General features: G+C 41.8%; 1 protein-coding gene across 4 annotated transcripts in view; it reads left to right on the top strand.

Moving 5' to 3' along the window:
• Positions 1-14,793, top strand: part of FAM135B (family with sequence similarity 135 member B) — a 205,570-nt gene that overhangs the window by 171,119 nt on the left and 19,658 nt on the right. For 2 of the 4 annotated variants that reach the window (XM_064706720.1, XM_064706721.1), the window contains exons 10-14: positions 3,455-3,610; positions 5,658-5,731; positions 8,554-8,708; positions 9,744-11,802; positions 13,593-13,759. In XM_064706720.1, coding sequence (XP_064562790.1) covers positions 3,455-3,610; positions 5,658-5,731; positions 8,554-8,708; positions 9,744-11,802; positions 13,593-13,759 — 2,611 coding nt within the window. The remainder of the gene's footprint in view (positions 1-3,454; positions 3,611-5,657; positions 5,732-8,553; positions 8,709-9,743; positions 11,803-13,592; positions 13,760-14,793) is intronic. The other 2 variants (XM_064706723.1, XM_064706724.1) reach the window with 2 other exon arrangements.

The following is a 14,793-nucleotide window of genomic DNA, read 5'->3' as shown; positions in this document are numbered from 1 at the left end:
GATTTTGGCACAGAAGTGACTGCACTACACTCTTGAACTTGCTCCTGCCAAGTTTATTTCAAGTGAGACAAAGACAAGTCATCAAGAATGTCAGGAAGAAATGCAAGTGCCAGCTGATCACTGGAAAATCAGAGATTTCATATATTTTATTTATCATAGGATCATAGAATCATTAGGTTTGGAAAATACCTCCAAGGTCATCAAGTCCATCCTTTGACTCAATATCACCAAGCCCAGTAAACCATATAAATAATGTGCAACCTGCTCATTTTTTGAACAATTCCAGGGTTTGTGATTCCACCACTTCCCTGGGGAAGTGAATTTGGTAATAATTAATGGAGGAAAGATGAGTGTAAACCAAATGAGAAGTTCATTTACATTCCTGTTACAAATTGTGACCTAAGGTTTGTCAGCCATGGTTTTAAAGCTGTTTCAAATGTCAAATTTATTAGTTTTAAGTCCTGACTTGGATACTTTGAAGGAAATCTGATTTCACATAAAATTGATTTAGAGAAGCATAACTTACTGCCTCATCTCTACTGGACTTAGAATTTGTAAGGGTATAGGACAGACAACAGAGTCTAGAGTCTCCTTTGGACTAATTTTCAGTGTAGTAAGACACAATTAGAAATTCCTTCCTTCCTTCCTTCCTTCCTTCCTTCCTTCCTTCCTTCCTTCCTTCCTTCCTTCCTTCCTTCCTTCCTTCCTTCCTTCCTTCCTTCCTTCCTTCCTTCCTTCTCCTTCCTTCCTTCCTTCCTTCCTTCCTTCCTTCCTTCCTTCCTTCCTTCCTTCCTTCCTTCCTTCCTTCCTTCCTTTCCTTCCTTCCTTCCTTCCTTCCTTCCTTCCTTCCTTCCTTCCTTCCTTCCTTCTTCCTTCCTTCCTTCCTTCCTTCCTTCCTTCCTTCCTTCCTTCTCCTTCCTTCCTTCCTTCCTTCGCACTTCCTTCCTTCCTTCCGCCACTTCCTTCCTTCCCTTCCTTCCTTCCTTCCGCCACTTCCTTCCTTCCGCCACTTCCTTCCTTCCGCCACTTCCTTCCTTCCGCCTCTTCCTTCCTTCCGCCACTTCCTTCCTTCCGCCACTTCCTTCCTTCCGCCCCTTCCTTCCCCTTCCTTCCTTCCGCCACTTCCTTCCGCCACTTCCTTCCTTCCGCCACTTCCTTCCGCCACTTCCTTCCTCTCCGCCACTTCCTTCCTTCCGCCACTTCCTTCCTTCCTTCCGCCACTTCCTTCCTTCCGCCACTCCCTTCCTTCCTTCCTTCCGCCACTTCCTTCCGCCACTTCCTTCCCCCACTTCCCCTTCCCCTCCCTTCCCTTCCGCCACTTCCTTCCTTCCTTCCGCCACTTCCTTCCTTCCTTCCGCCACTTCCTTCCGCCACTTCCTTCCGCCACTTCCTTCCTTCCTTCCGCCACTTCTCCGCCACTTCCGCCACTTCCTCCTTCCGCCACTTCCTTCCGCCACTTCCTTCCTTCCGCCACTTCCTTCCTTCCATTCCTTCCGCCACTTCCTTCCTTCCTTCGCACTTCCTTCGCCACTTCCTTCGCCACTTCCTTCCTTCCGCCCCTTCCTTCCGCCACTTCCTTCCTTGCACTTCCTTCCTTCCTTCCGCCACTTCCTTCCTTCCTTCCTTCCTCCCCTTCCTTCCTTCCTTCCTTCCTTCCTTCCTTCCTTCCTTCCTTCCCTTCACTTCCTCCTTCCATTCCTCCTCCTTCTCTTCCTTCCTTCCTCCCTTCTCCTCCTTCCTTCTTCCTTCCCACTTCCACTCGCCACTCCACTTCCCATAAACATTTGATATCAGTAAACTAGACAAATACCCATCACACACATATTCCTAAGAGGACTTGCATTAATAATGCATTTTGCTTGAAGACTGAGATTTCAGTTTATGATGTAAGAAACACCTTACTGACTTAAAAAATAAAAAAATTAGCATTGACATACAGTCTGTAAAATTGGATGCCATAAATAAAGTAGTACCCTGATTCTGCACAAGGAAATGTTTGAGCAGGATCTTTTGTTTCCCAGTATCCCCCTGATTTGTCTTGTACCAGAATGGAACCTGGAGCTTGTGCCATTTTGGACAAATCATTAAAACAGGATAGCATCCAAACAGTGTAAACACAGTGACAATATCTGTTTTATCCACACACAGTTTTTCTCTGCTGCTCTCACACACAGACAATTTGTTTTTAATCATGGCGTAGTTTGCAGTGTCACCAACCTGGAAACTACCTGCATAATAAAATGTGAAAAATAGGCAGGCTTTCAGCTAGACTGCAGTCCTAACCACAAAAAAAAAACAACCCAAAAATCCAACCCCCCCCCCCGCCAAAACCAAAACCAAAACAAAACAAAACAAAAAAACTAAAAACCCAGTGAATAACATGGAGGTAAAATGCAATGTCTGTCTCTCATTAAAGAAATTAACAAGCTGACAAGTTAAGAGAGCTTGGTTTGTTCAGCCTGGAGAAGACTCCAGGGAGAGAATTTAACACCTTCTAGTACCTAAAAAGGCTACAGAAAAGCTGGAAAGGGATGTTCTACAAGGATAAGTAGTGCTAGGACAAGTGGGCATGGTGTTAAACTGACAGAGGGCAGGTTTAGATTAGATATAAGGAAGAAATCCTTTATTGTGAGAGTGCTGAGACACAGGCACAGGTTGCGCAGAGAAGCTGTGAATGCCCCATCCATGGAAGTGTTAAAGGCCAGGCTGGATGGGGCTCTGAGCAGCCTGGGATAGTGGAAGGTGTCTCTGCACATGGCAAGGAGTTAGAAGAAGATCTTTAGCCCAACCTGGAAACTACATTTCTATGATTCTCTGAAATTGTGAAATGAGGAATTTTGGCGTGCAGAGACTTCACTTCCTTGCAGTGCTTTAGCACAGAGCTGAGGGCACACAGAGACCCAGAATGTCCTAGTGAGGGACATGGGCAACAGCACACTCTGAAATGTCTGTTTGCATCATGTGTTGAGGACACAGTGTTTTGATTTGAGGTTTCTTGTTATGTTCCCCCACAATCACCCATCTGTATTGTAACGTGACATGGCTGACGGGGCTCCTTTGCTAACAGTCTAGCCATGGTTTATTATTTCAGAGCATCCAGCACCATCTGGTGGATAATTTGGAACCCACATGCTTTGGTTTTGGTTTTTTTCCCCTAGTTACTACACCTGCAGTAAAGTGTCTGCAAAAAATTATCTGTTCCCACTTCTTGCTCTCTAACTCAGCGTAGCTGAGACCATTTGCACTAAAATATGTGATTTTAAAGAGAAAAAGAAAATGTCTCACCAGCTGTATTTAGGGTAAAATAACTGAAATTGGTAGCTTTAGTAATAATATCCCTAAATCAAGATAAATTTTTCTTGTTGCTGTTGTTCCTAAAGGGACTTAATCTGATGTAATAACTGATTCTTTTCCATAACATCTTTGATCTCATAATTTCCTTTCTGTCCTTCAGCTGCTGAGCAATCCAGAGAACATAGCAGAGAAGATAAGCAAGGACCTTGCCTGGCTTTGCTCTCACCTCCTGGCCCTGTGGACCCAGTTCCTAGAGGTGGCCACGCTCCATCCAGAAGTCACAGCTTATCTGACTCAGGAACATCACATGCTAAGGGTAATCTTAAAGAGTTAAAAGCAAGTCCAGTAATGGTCACATCTTGATAAACATTAGAGATTTATTTGGATGTATATTTCCAATCCAATTCTGCCTCTATGATTATTTACATGATATGGGGTGAGCACAACAAGAGTTGAAGAGGAGGGGAAGAAGAGGTGAAACTCAGGATTTGAAATTACAGATTTCAGTTTCTGGACTGAAGATGGTTGAGTTTGTGTGACCCAGGATCCTACATAAAACGAGTAACTTTGAACACCAGGATTAGACATAGAACAGCAGATGTGTGGGAAGGGGTATATGTCCTTATATCCATAAATCATAAACATTTGATTAAAAAAAAAAAACCCAAACATCACAGTGACAAAAAAAAAATTCATTTTAACTGGTTTCACAAAACTACCAAAAGGAATATGGATTTGTTTTCTTCCCTGACATATATATAGCTATTTGCCTTTCTCACAATGAAGTGCACACAGCAAAATATTAATATTGTTGATGTTGAAATTGCTTCTTGTACTTGGTAATAAAGAAGGCACAAAACCACTTGTCATTTTAGCAAACATTGTCAGATCTGCTTATCTGATTAGTTCAGCAAGTGTTCTGTCTTCCATCAGGACGTTCTTGGTTATTGACCAGACACCAGCTCAGCACATCACCTGAGCTGAACTCAAAGTCTGATCTAATCATCAGAGCAGGGACAGTGGAGGAAAGGGCAGGATTCACCTTGCATGCATGAGGAGTGTGCAGGGAAGGCATTGACACCTCAGCCCTTGTTCTGCTCCTGTCAGTCCGTGGAGGTCAGAGTGACCAGGACAATCTCCCCTGGAGCTCACAAAAATGGGGCATAAAATTCAGGTGGAGGTGGCTGAGTGCCTGGTGCTGAAACTCCTCTGGTTATTCTGTGAGGTCTCCCTTGACTCTGAGGGGACCTGGGTGGTTTTCAGTCAAAGAACCCAACTTGGTGTGTTCCCAGCTCCAGCAAGGGGAATCTCAGCCCCTGGGTGGTTCCAGCCTTCACTGATGCCAGCTGTCTGCTTGACCTTTGTCAAATTACATAACTTTGCATGCTCTGGTTCCTCCCCATATAAACTGTATGTAATTACACTTTTTCACCTCTGTAGAATGGTTTGAGAGCCCTAAATGGAAAGTCCTACTGTTAAGATGCAATCTTTTTGAAGGAGTGCTCATCCTTTGTTTAGTAAGGCCATTTGCTGAAGTTCAGCTGGGATTTAGGGAAATGCTGAGATGCTCCGGCATATGCTTTCCACTGCCATTTTCTGTCCCTGTAACAGAGGTCACTTTTACAATTATTATTAGGAATGTATGGGCTGCAGTTTAACAGCTCAGTACATTTGATTGCATATTATGCTTGATTCATTTAAACTCAAAGCTTATTCCAGAGCAGATGACAGCCCTGAATTTTTAATAGCTTATTTCACACTCTGTGCTCTGCCTGCCACTTCAGATCCATGGCTCTTTTGTAATTGATTGTCCAACACTGAACATATCTAATGCCCATGAAGGGATTTGAAGAGCTCTCAGTTTGTGAGCATCATGACCTAGGCAGGTATGTTTCTACTGTGATAAGGCTCATTCTCCTCTGGACTGACATGTAAGACTTCCTTTGCTGTTGTGGTAGTTTTGAGAGTCACTGTGGATGTTCCCATAGAAGAGATGATAAATTATGAATTTTTCTAATTTAATAAATCACTCCACCACTGCTTTTGCACAGTGGGAAAGGAATAAATCTTCCTAACTTTAACAACACAGGTGAAAATGGTAAATTTGACAGCTTTAAGAAAAGTAGTTAGAAGATGCTGATAACCAAACTTTGATTTATTGTCGAGGGAGTCTTACCTTGCAGCAAAATATGCTGCAATAACAGCTGCTTTGTGCTGGGCTGGGAAAATGAAACAGAATTCAACTCTTTTTTAATGTCAGCACTAATGAATCTGGTCCTGGCAGTCAGTGCTGTGCTCTTAGACTGATGACACTTGTCACCTTTCAGCAGATCTTAGGTTTAATTTGTGCATCTCTCTCTCAGGTGAGAAGATTCTCAGAAGCCTTCTTCTACACTGAGCACCAGAAACCTGCTGTGCTCATGTTCCAGGAAGGCCTGTAAGTAAACCATCAACACTCCCCTATCTCTGGAATTATTAAAAATTTACTTTAAAATATTTTGCAATCAAGAACAAGATCTTTTTCTGTAGATTGTGAAGGAATTTGTTTTGAGAGAGATCATTGGATCTGTTTTAGCTCCATATTGTAAACCCATTGAAATGAGTTTCAAAACTAAGTAACTGATCAGGCTGGCCCAAGAAATAATTAATTTCAAGCTATATATATATATATATGTGTGTGTGTGTGTGTGTGTGTGTATTTTTCCATTATCTTTCTAAATCAAATGCACTATATCCAGCACTGGTACTTTTAATGGAAAATAATTGTTGAAAAGCAACAAATCTTAACACTTACATATTTGCTTTTTACCATCCCCAAGCCATTCCAAGGTAAGTATTTCTTTCTGCTGGACAATTCCTGCTTGTAATCAAATTGTGAAGTGTGAGAAACCAGTCTTAAAATTATGCCAAGGCAAATCCTGCCCTTGGTTTTAGCCCATGAACCCAAGTGGAGGACTTGGATGATGCTCAGGACCTGACCCCTGAAAGCAGAGTTCAAAAAAGGATGCTCAGATTTGAATTTCGGAGAAAAGAAGGTTATCCAGACTATTTGTCACCGTGGGCAGATCACAACATTACCAGTGTGAAACCCATCCTTTAGAAGGGGCTGAAAGGCCATGACATCAGGTCCTGTCACAATGATGATTTTTAAGTGAGACATTTGCCTCTGACCTAGTGCAGAGGGGAAAATTGCTTTTCTCAGAGCTGTCATTGGGGACATTAAGGCTGATTCAGTGTTGATGGAAAGGGCCCTGACTTCATTAGTGGATGGGCTCTACAAGGCTGCCTTGTTCTGGCAAATTAGAGCAGCACCATAGCTGCAGGGTCCCAGCTGTGTTCATTTGGTTCTCCCATGTCAGGATTTTAGGGAACTGAGTACAAGGAAAACCCCATGTCAATATCCTGGGGTGAGGACACACACACTCATGGCCCCATTCAAACAAACATAATTCTGCACTGGGGAAAGCCTAATTGCATGAAGTGCTTCTATTTCTCCATGGGGTCACAGGAGTAGCCCATTTCATACAGATAAATATCATATTTTTCTCAGGGGTTATCAAGAAGGGTAATTAAAAAAGAAAAAAAGAAAGAAAAAGAAATAAAGTAAAAAAATTATTAATTGTTCTGTGCAGAAAATTTGGTCTATACAGGCTGCATGGTAGAGCCAAGTTTTCTCCCTGAATATGCTAGATTATGTAAATGGAAAAACAGCTTCTTGGCTGTCAGAGTATTATTGATATTGGGTAGGGATTATTGGTTGGGTTCACTAGGTCACCAGCTCAGATCAGTGCCCAGTGTACCAGGTTTTGTACAACCACCTCAAGCAGTACCTTCTCTCTCCCCATTTTATTTTCCTTCTTACCAGACAGGAGCTGATTTGGGTTTGTGTGAAGCTGTGCACATCTGCCCCTGACAGCATTTGACTGCTTAGGCAGAAGAGGATATACCATTCCCAGTAGGCTGAGTGTGGCACAGGGTGGAGGCCTCTAGGAGGTCACAAATCCTCAGATTTTACAGACAAAAACATTTCTCCTTGCTCACTTCAATATCAATTATTCATCTTTTTCCAAGGGATAGGTAATAATCAGACAAGGGATAATGGCTTTAGGATGAAGAACAGATTTGCTTTCAGCTGACCATCAATGAAAATCTTTTTGCCTTACTCTCTGTATTTCATGTTTTCCATATTTTTAGAGACAGATATTTAAGTAGGAAGGCCCATCAGAAATAAAAGTTATTGTATTGATTTTTTTTTTATAGTCAAACGCATATTCACCTGCCAGTTTAGTGTCACATTCACTGAGGAGAGCCAGTTAACATTTTGAAAAGCTAAATGATGAAAACAGATTGCAGGCTACAAAAAAGCCAGAGAGAGACTTTTTACAATGACACATAGCAATAGGACAAGGGGAATTGGCTTCTAGCTGAAAGAGAGTAGGTTTAGATCAGGTATAAATTCTTTACTGTGAAGGTCATGGGGCACTGGAATGGTTTATTCAGAAACTCTGTTGCTGCCCCATCCCTGGAATTGTTCAAGGCCAGGTTGAGCAAACTGGTCTGGTGGAAGGTCCCCCTACCCATCCAAGGGGGATAGAACTAAATAACAAGATTAGATCTTTTCAACCCTAAACCCTTCTATGATTCTGTGACTCTGACAAGAGACAGTGGCTGAGTAATTGCCTTAGCTCTTCCAGATTGGTGCATGTGTGAGACAGCTCTCTGTGAGTGCTCTGAGGTCTGATAGAAGTGAGACAGAGGACTTGCCAGGCATCCTTCTTGGCTTTGTTCCTCCCTGTACTGCTCAACCAGATTTTGGATTATTGCTTCCTGCATCTGGGTTTTGAAACCCTGACCACAGCCAGAGTGACAGACCTCATTTCCTGACCAGAAACCAGCTGAGGGATCCAGCCCCAGCCAGCAGCTGAGACTCTGGGGAGGACAGCAATGGGTTATGGCAGCTAGCAGGAGCCTATGACAGTGGGATCTGGAATAATTTCAAAACCACTGAGATTTTTCAGGAAGGGATTGAACCAGTTGTAGATATCTCTTAACTGAGAGATGGAAACCTTCTAAGAATTCTGGGCACCCCCATCATGCAGTACTGCTTCTCTTTAAACACATTGACTCTGTCCTCAGCCTGAATATCTGGGCCTGCAGGACTAATGGAGAAACAGCACAGTAGAAACAGCGCAGTAGAAACAGCACAGATTAGCACAGCAGCCACTCATGCACTCAATTTGTTTTGTATTTTGCTGCCAGGATCCAGAGCCACGCACAGATTTCTACAGAAATTCGTAATTCGGATTATTTCACCAGCATGCCCCCGCTGCCGGCGGAATGCCTGGACATCGACGGGGACTGGAACACACTCCCAGTTATCTTTGAAGATAGGTACACAGACATGCCTTGCAAAGGTGAGTGAAACTCCACAGGGCACAGCTTCATGAGGCAGCTTGAGCTGAGGGAGATACTTCCCCAGCTCTGGATAAGGGATCTCACATCTCTTGGGCTTATGAACTTGGAGAAGAGTGTGACCCTCTAAATAATGCAGCTAAATTTTAGTATTTTCCCTAACAGCAGAGTATTTCCTTCACATTTTTCATCTTGAAATTAAGCTTTCCTTAAAAAAGAGCTGGAAGAAAAATCTAGAAAGAAAATCAGATCTTTTGGAGTTTTGCTATAGTACTAATTTAAAGGAAAAACACTAGACTGATATCCCCACTATGACATCTAGTGGTAAGAAATCTCAGAACAAAGCCCCAGAATTACAGTGTAAAGCCCCACACCCCTGAAAGGCAGCATTGCCTTCCAAAAAATACTTTGCCCTTTGAGTATTCAAATAAAATTTTTAATTAAGAAATCATTTAGTCCAATAGTTATTTAGAAAAACCTCATAGTCCTTACTACCTTTTTTCTTTTCACTCACACAAAAGGAAGCAATATATATGTATTAATACTATGGGTGTCCATAGTCTAGTGAATCTAGTCTGTGGTACAAAATCTTCACTCTTCCACAGTTTTTCTACTGCCTATATTGTGACAATGCTCATTAAAGATATTTAAATTATTAAACTGAGTATTAAACTGATTCAAAGTAGGAGCTATACTATGAAAAATATTGAATGACACCAGGAATACAAAGAAATGTCCACTTTGTTTTGCTTACCTACACTCTTAAAACAAACATTATAAGTACAGCTATACTGAGGAAAGTGCATTTTATTAATATTTTCTTCTTTTGCCTATCTATAGTTGTTCAGTGAGAGCAATTCTTAAATGCACTCTGGCATGCGCATTTGTAATATGCCTTTAATGTATGTATAATTTTTATAATGTAAAATTATAGAATAATATTTTAGAGTTTAAAATCTGTTTTCAAAATCTCCCAATTCTTTGGGATGATTTATTGTGTTCTTACAGGTAATACTTTCTTTCTTTTCTTTCTTTAGATCAGAATTTGGAAGTTTTCCCAGATTTTGAGGTTCCTGCAAATACTCAAGTGGATGTAAAACTGGAAAATGAAGACTGTGCATCAGATGATGCCACTGCAGTAATGAAAGGAGACTTTAACAAAGACACTCCTGTAATACACACAGACAGGATAAGCAGGAATCCCTCATGCTTACACAGCAGCACTGAAGCTGCTGCTAAGGGTTTAAACCAGCACCCCACATCTCAGGTATGTACAATAAACAAAGAAGGCCAAAGGAAATCTGAAAATATTTTTGTTTCAAGAGAGGAAACTATTTCTGACTCAGAGCCAGGCAACACAGAACACATGTCAGAAGACCTTAAAACATCCGAGGAAGTTTTATTAAAAGGTAATAGACTTGGGGCAGATGTTACCTGTGTAGACATGGAAACCAGCAATAAGGACTCTCACAAACATGAGCCCACACTTATTGTCAGTGCTCAGCATGAGTGTGGAGCATGTGGAACTGATGGCTTGGAAGACAGCACTGAAATACATGAACTAGATGAATTTGGTCATCCTAAAACTAATTTCACTTCATCTGAGCTTGCACTGAATGAATTGACCAGTCTTGGAAAACCAGAGGATCCAGACACCAAGGCTCATCTCCCTGTTTTGAAAGCTTTGCCTTCCCACAGCTGTGAAGTGAAATCAGCCACAAAGGAGCCACGAAGTGAGGAGAGCGAAGAATTCACCCTGATGTCAGGGGTCATAAAAAGATCCTCCTCTATAATATCTGATTCAGGCATTGAGAGTGAGCCCAGCTCAGTGGCATGGTCTGATGCTCGCAGCCGGGCCCTGGAGCTGCCCAGTGACCGAGAGATCCTGCACCACCTGGTCCGGAGGCACGCCATCCACCGCAACTCCCTGGAGGGTGGCCACACGGAAAGCAACACCAGCTTGCCCAGCGGTATCCAGGCATCGCTCACATCCATCAGCTCTTTGCCCTTTGAGGAAGAGGAGAGGGAAGTGGAGCTTACCAAGCTGACCAAATCTGTCTCTGCCCCCCAGATCAGCAGCCCAGAGGAGCCCCCGGAGGAGGTGGATATATCAAAACACAGCAAAGCCACCTCAGGAGATTCAGATCACAACTTAAGAAGCTGCATGGAAACAGACGATAAAGATGGAAAAATAATCATGGACTTTTCTGAGTGTCAAATGACCACTGAAAGTGGACAAATAGAACACAGAAGACATGCCAATCCCCTCCTCAAACACAGTAGCAGTAACACTGAGTTACAAGGGAATGAAGAGAAAGGTTTTCCAGAGACTTGCTGTAGTTTGGAAAATACAAGACCACCCAGCTGTCCGAAGCAGCTCCAAGTTAATGTCTCTGAGTGCCTGTCACTGGAGAGCAATGGTGAGTGCAGCTTAAAAACACCAAGGGCTTGTAATTACTTGGACAAAAATATAGATAAGGTTGACACAGGCATTGAGGATCCAAAGGATAAACTTAAGCCGGACAGTTTAAAAGTACAACAGGGCTCTTCCAATAGTAGAATTTCAGGAGAGGAGAGTTTTTCACAAAGCATAAAAGTGGTACCCGATTTTTGCTATCCTGTTACAGCTCCTTCAGACACTTCCACTGAATTTGGCTCACTGGGAGGAGAACGTGGCAGCTCCCTCGCTGATGGGAGCCCAGCAGAGTGTGCAGAAATGCAGGGCTTGCAAGAAATTGAGCTCAATGACTCACCTGCCTCAGCAGACCCTGCATCAGGGGCCCACCAGGCTGAACGTCCTCAGGAGCCCAACAGCCAAGAGAATAAATTTGTAGCGAACGGCACCGGGTTTCCTTTGGCCACCACAGAGGGAGTGGCCCTGGAAAGCAGAAAGGCTGCTGATGTGGTTAACATGTCCATCTCTTGCACAGCCACCTGTCTTCCCTTTTCTTCCGTGCTCAAAGAGACCCCTGCCATGGCGGGCTCCTCGGCAAAGCAGGCCGCGTTCCCCATCACGCGCCAGCCGCTGGGCTCCTTCGGAGTCGTCTGTCCTAATTCGGATGAGATGGACGAAGAGACCAACGAAAGGATGCTGAAGTAAGAATAATTACTTCATTAATGTAGCTGTAGTGCTGAGAGAACCTGACACAGTTCAGGACCCTACTGCACTAGGCATACAGGAATCTTGCATTTGAGACAGTTGCCTGAGGAAGTTCAGTATAAATAATCCAAACAGACAAATGGTTCATATAGAATGAATAATACAAATAGACAGGAAGGATGAAAACACAGGGAGACTGAGAGTGCCAGAGACATCAGGTCCTTAATTCTCATGAAAGCAGTGGGATTTAGGTATCTAAATAATCTTTGAGAGCTGATCCTCCTCCCTTAAATCAAAGTTACCCACACCAGAGTATCAATCCCTGATAGTCATTTCACTGTGGCAGTGCCACAGACTGTCTTACTCCTCTGCTTTAATAATTCCATTTGGTAGCTAAATTATGAAATGGGGAATTCAGATTGGCTGATATGTCTCAACTTCACCTTCTCAAACTGGAAAACAAGGGAATTGGAACCATGGATAGCTGGAGAAGAGGCATTATCTTTGTTTCTTGCTTCACTGCGCAACACAATAGTGCTGCATAGTGACCTTGACGTCACAGGGGCCCATTTCACAGATTGGCACACTAGCACTTTTATATTTTTCCAGTAAAGTTTGGTGTCTCATCTGTGCTGATGAAAAACAGTAGCACTGAATTTTCTCAATCCATTCAGCTGCCCAAAAAGTTGGCTGTCTGCATGTACATTCATTTTCAACAACATTTTCAACATATACATTAATTTTCAACTTTACTTTTATTCTTTCGAAGGCATCCTGAAGTTTTATACACCATGCTTAAGTCCTGACAAATCTAAGCACAGAATTTGTTTCCTCATTGTGAAACACAACATTTGAGCATGTATTCATCCACATGAATTCAAGGCTTCCAGATTCGTAGCCCAAAAGCAATTTTTTTCATTATTCTGCCCCTTAAAATTAGTTGGGCTGATGTAAGCAATTGCTCATCATTGGACTTGAGTATCTTAGAGGTCTTTTCCAATCTCAATGATTCTGTGATTATATCAAGTTGCCTTAAGAGATCCCCAAGCTTTAAAGGTTATATCTCCAAAGCTTGTCCTTCCCAATTTTCTACTTAATTCTACATGTACATTGTGACTATTAATTCCTAAATTATCTGGATAAGTTTTAATGAGTAAAAAAGCTGTTGAAGAGTTTGGCATCTTCAGGCAGCAGAATGCTTCAGGATGAATTGAGTGTGAAATTTTTGACCTTTAGTAGGAAAGGTGTTAATTATTTCAGCATTGCGATGTTCTTCTAAATTCTACTAAATTGTTTCAAAAGAATCTAAAATCAAATTAACCCCAAAATATCTACCACATGAGGTGCATCCCTTAACTCTGGCATAAGGAAGAGTGAAAGGACCTTCTACCTGACTATAAGTGCATCTGATGGTAGAAAAATACATTTTGCATTTCAGTACCTATAAGGCCAATGACATTGTTAAGAGGCAAAATTGTTAATTCTGTAACTCAGTCTCATTTTATGAACTACCAGAATATTATTTTTTGCTACTCTTTCATTCCTTTGGCAAGTGTGAGTTGCAAATGCACTTATTTTTTCCCTTTATGTAGACAAATTACAAAGAAATGGAGTTTATTCCCTTCATTCTGACTTCTCTCAGTCTTAATAGATAAGGAATTGCATCCAGGTCTCTGCTCAAAAGTTGAAAACATAATTTCTCACAAAGACGAACCTCCTCATTTCTAGTTTGAAGGTTTGTTGCTGACCACTCAGTGCTATTGTGATTAACTAATGTATTCTCCAGTTTTTATCAGGCCAAAGAAAAATTTAAAAAAGAAATGAAGATTGAAGGATTTCTGTACAGTGACTTATCTGTACTAGCTTCTGATATCCCATATTTTCCACCAGAGGAAGAGGAAGAAAATTTGGAAGATGGAATTCACCTGGTTGTCTGTGTCCACGGATTGGATGGTAAGGCCAGGAAGAATTGCTATTTTTAAGTCATTTCAGTGTAAATTACAAAAAAGGGACAGATGTCCAGCAAGTATTAAAGAATGGAGAATTTAGGTATTTGTATTAGCTAGGTATTTATTCCTTATTATGCTATTTGGTCCGTTGTAATAAAGAATCCATGAGAATATTAAATATTGCTGCTAATATATGGGGTCCTGCTATCGGTTGTTGTGTTTTGGTTTTTTGGTTTTTGTTGTTTTGGGTTTTTTTAACAGCAATCTACACCAAAGCCCATCAGTCTTCCTGTGAACAGGCAGAGTGCATTGCAGTAACTCCTTGTCTTTCCACAGATGCTTGATTGTTTTGCAGCATGTCCTCAGGAGAGAAATGTTATTTAAACCCCCAAAATACTGTTATAGATTAGACAGAGGCTGACTTTATAAAGTGAGTGAATAAAAGTCATTCTTCACTGCAGAGGAAGCAGTTCTTGGGGTCTTTAATGTATATGCTTTCTAAGCAGGAAACAGTTATGTTAAATGTAAACTTTCTCTTGGCAAATTGTCAATATCAATTAGAAAGGTGTAGATGTTAACACTGAAACTACAGAGAAAAAGTGGTAGAGGCTCTGATATTTAAAAAAACAAAAAAAAAGAAAAACAAACACTGGCTTGTGCCAGGACTATTTGCAATTTAGTATCTCAGTAGCAGGAATGCCCTTCTGATAAGGTAGTGGTACCTTCTTTACCCACAAAAATTTCAGAAGACTTTGGAATTTCCTAGTACAGAATGAGACAGTTCTCAAAATATTAGGAGTCTGATAGTATTTGAGCACCAGCTCTAATTGTGAATACATGAGATGGGCCACTCTGCATCTGAAGGTACAGCCCTACAGCCCAGCACAGGTATTGAGGTGTCCCTGGGGGCCTCACCTGAGCTTGCTGTCTTTTTGTCTTACTTCTGCTATTATTCAGCAAATAGAGGGCAGATTTATTCTAGACCTGATCTTTGCCCTTTCTAACCCACTATTTATGCAGTCCCCACAGAGGCAGGTG

This window comes from Zonotrichia leucophrys, chromosome 2 (genome assembly GCF_028769735.1).
Source record: "Zonotrichia leucophrys gambelii isolate GWCS_2022_RI chromosome 2, RI_Zleu_2.0, whole genome shotgun sequence".
Lineage (NCBI taxonomy): Eukaryota > Metazoa > Chordata > Aves > Passeriformes > Passerellidae > Zonotrichia > Zonotrichia leucophrys.
Note: the sequence above shows the minus strand (reverse complement) of the source record. Positions and strands in the feature narration are given on the sequence as shown.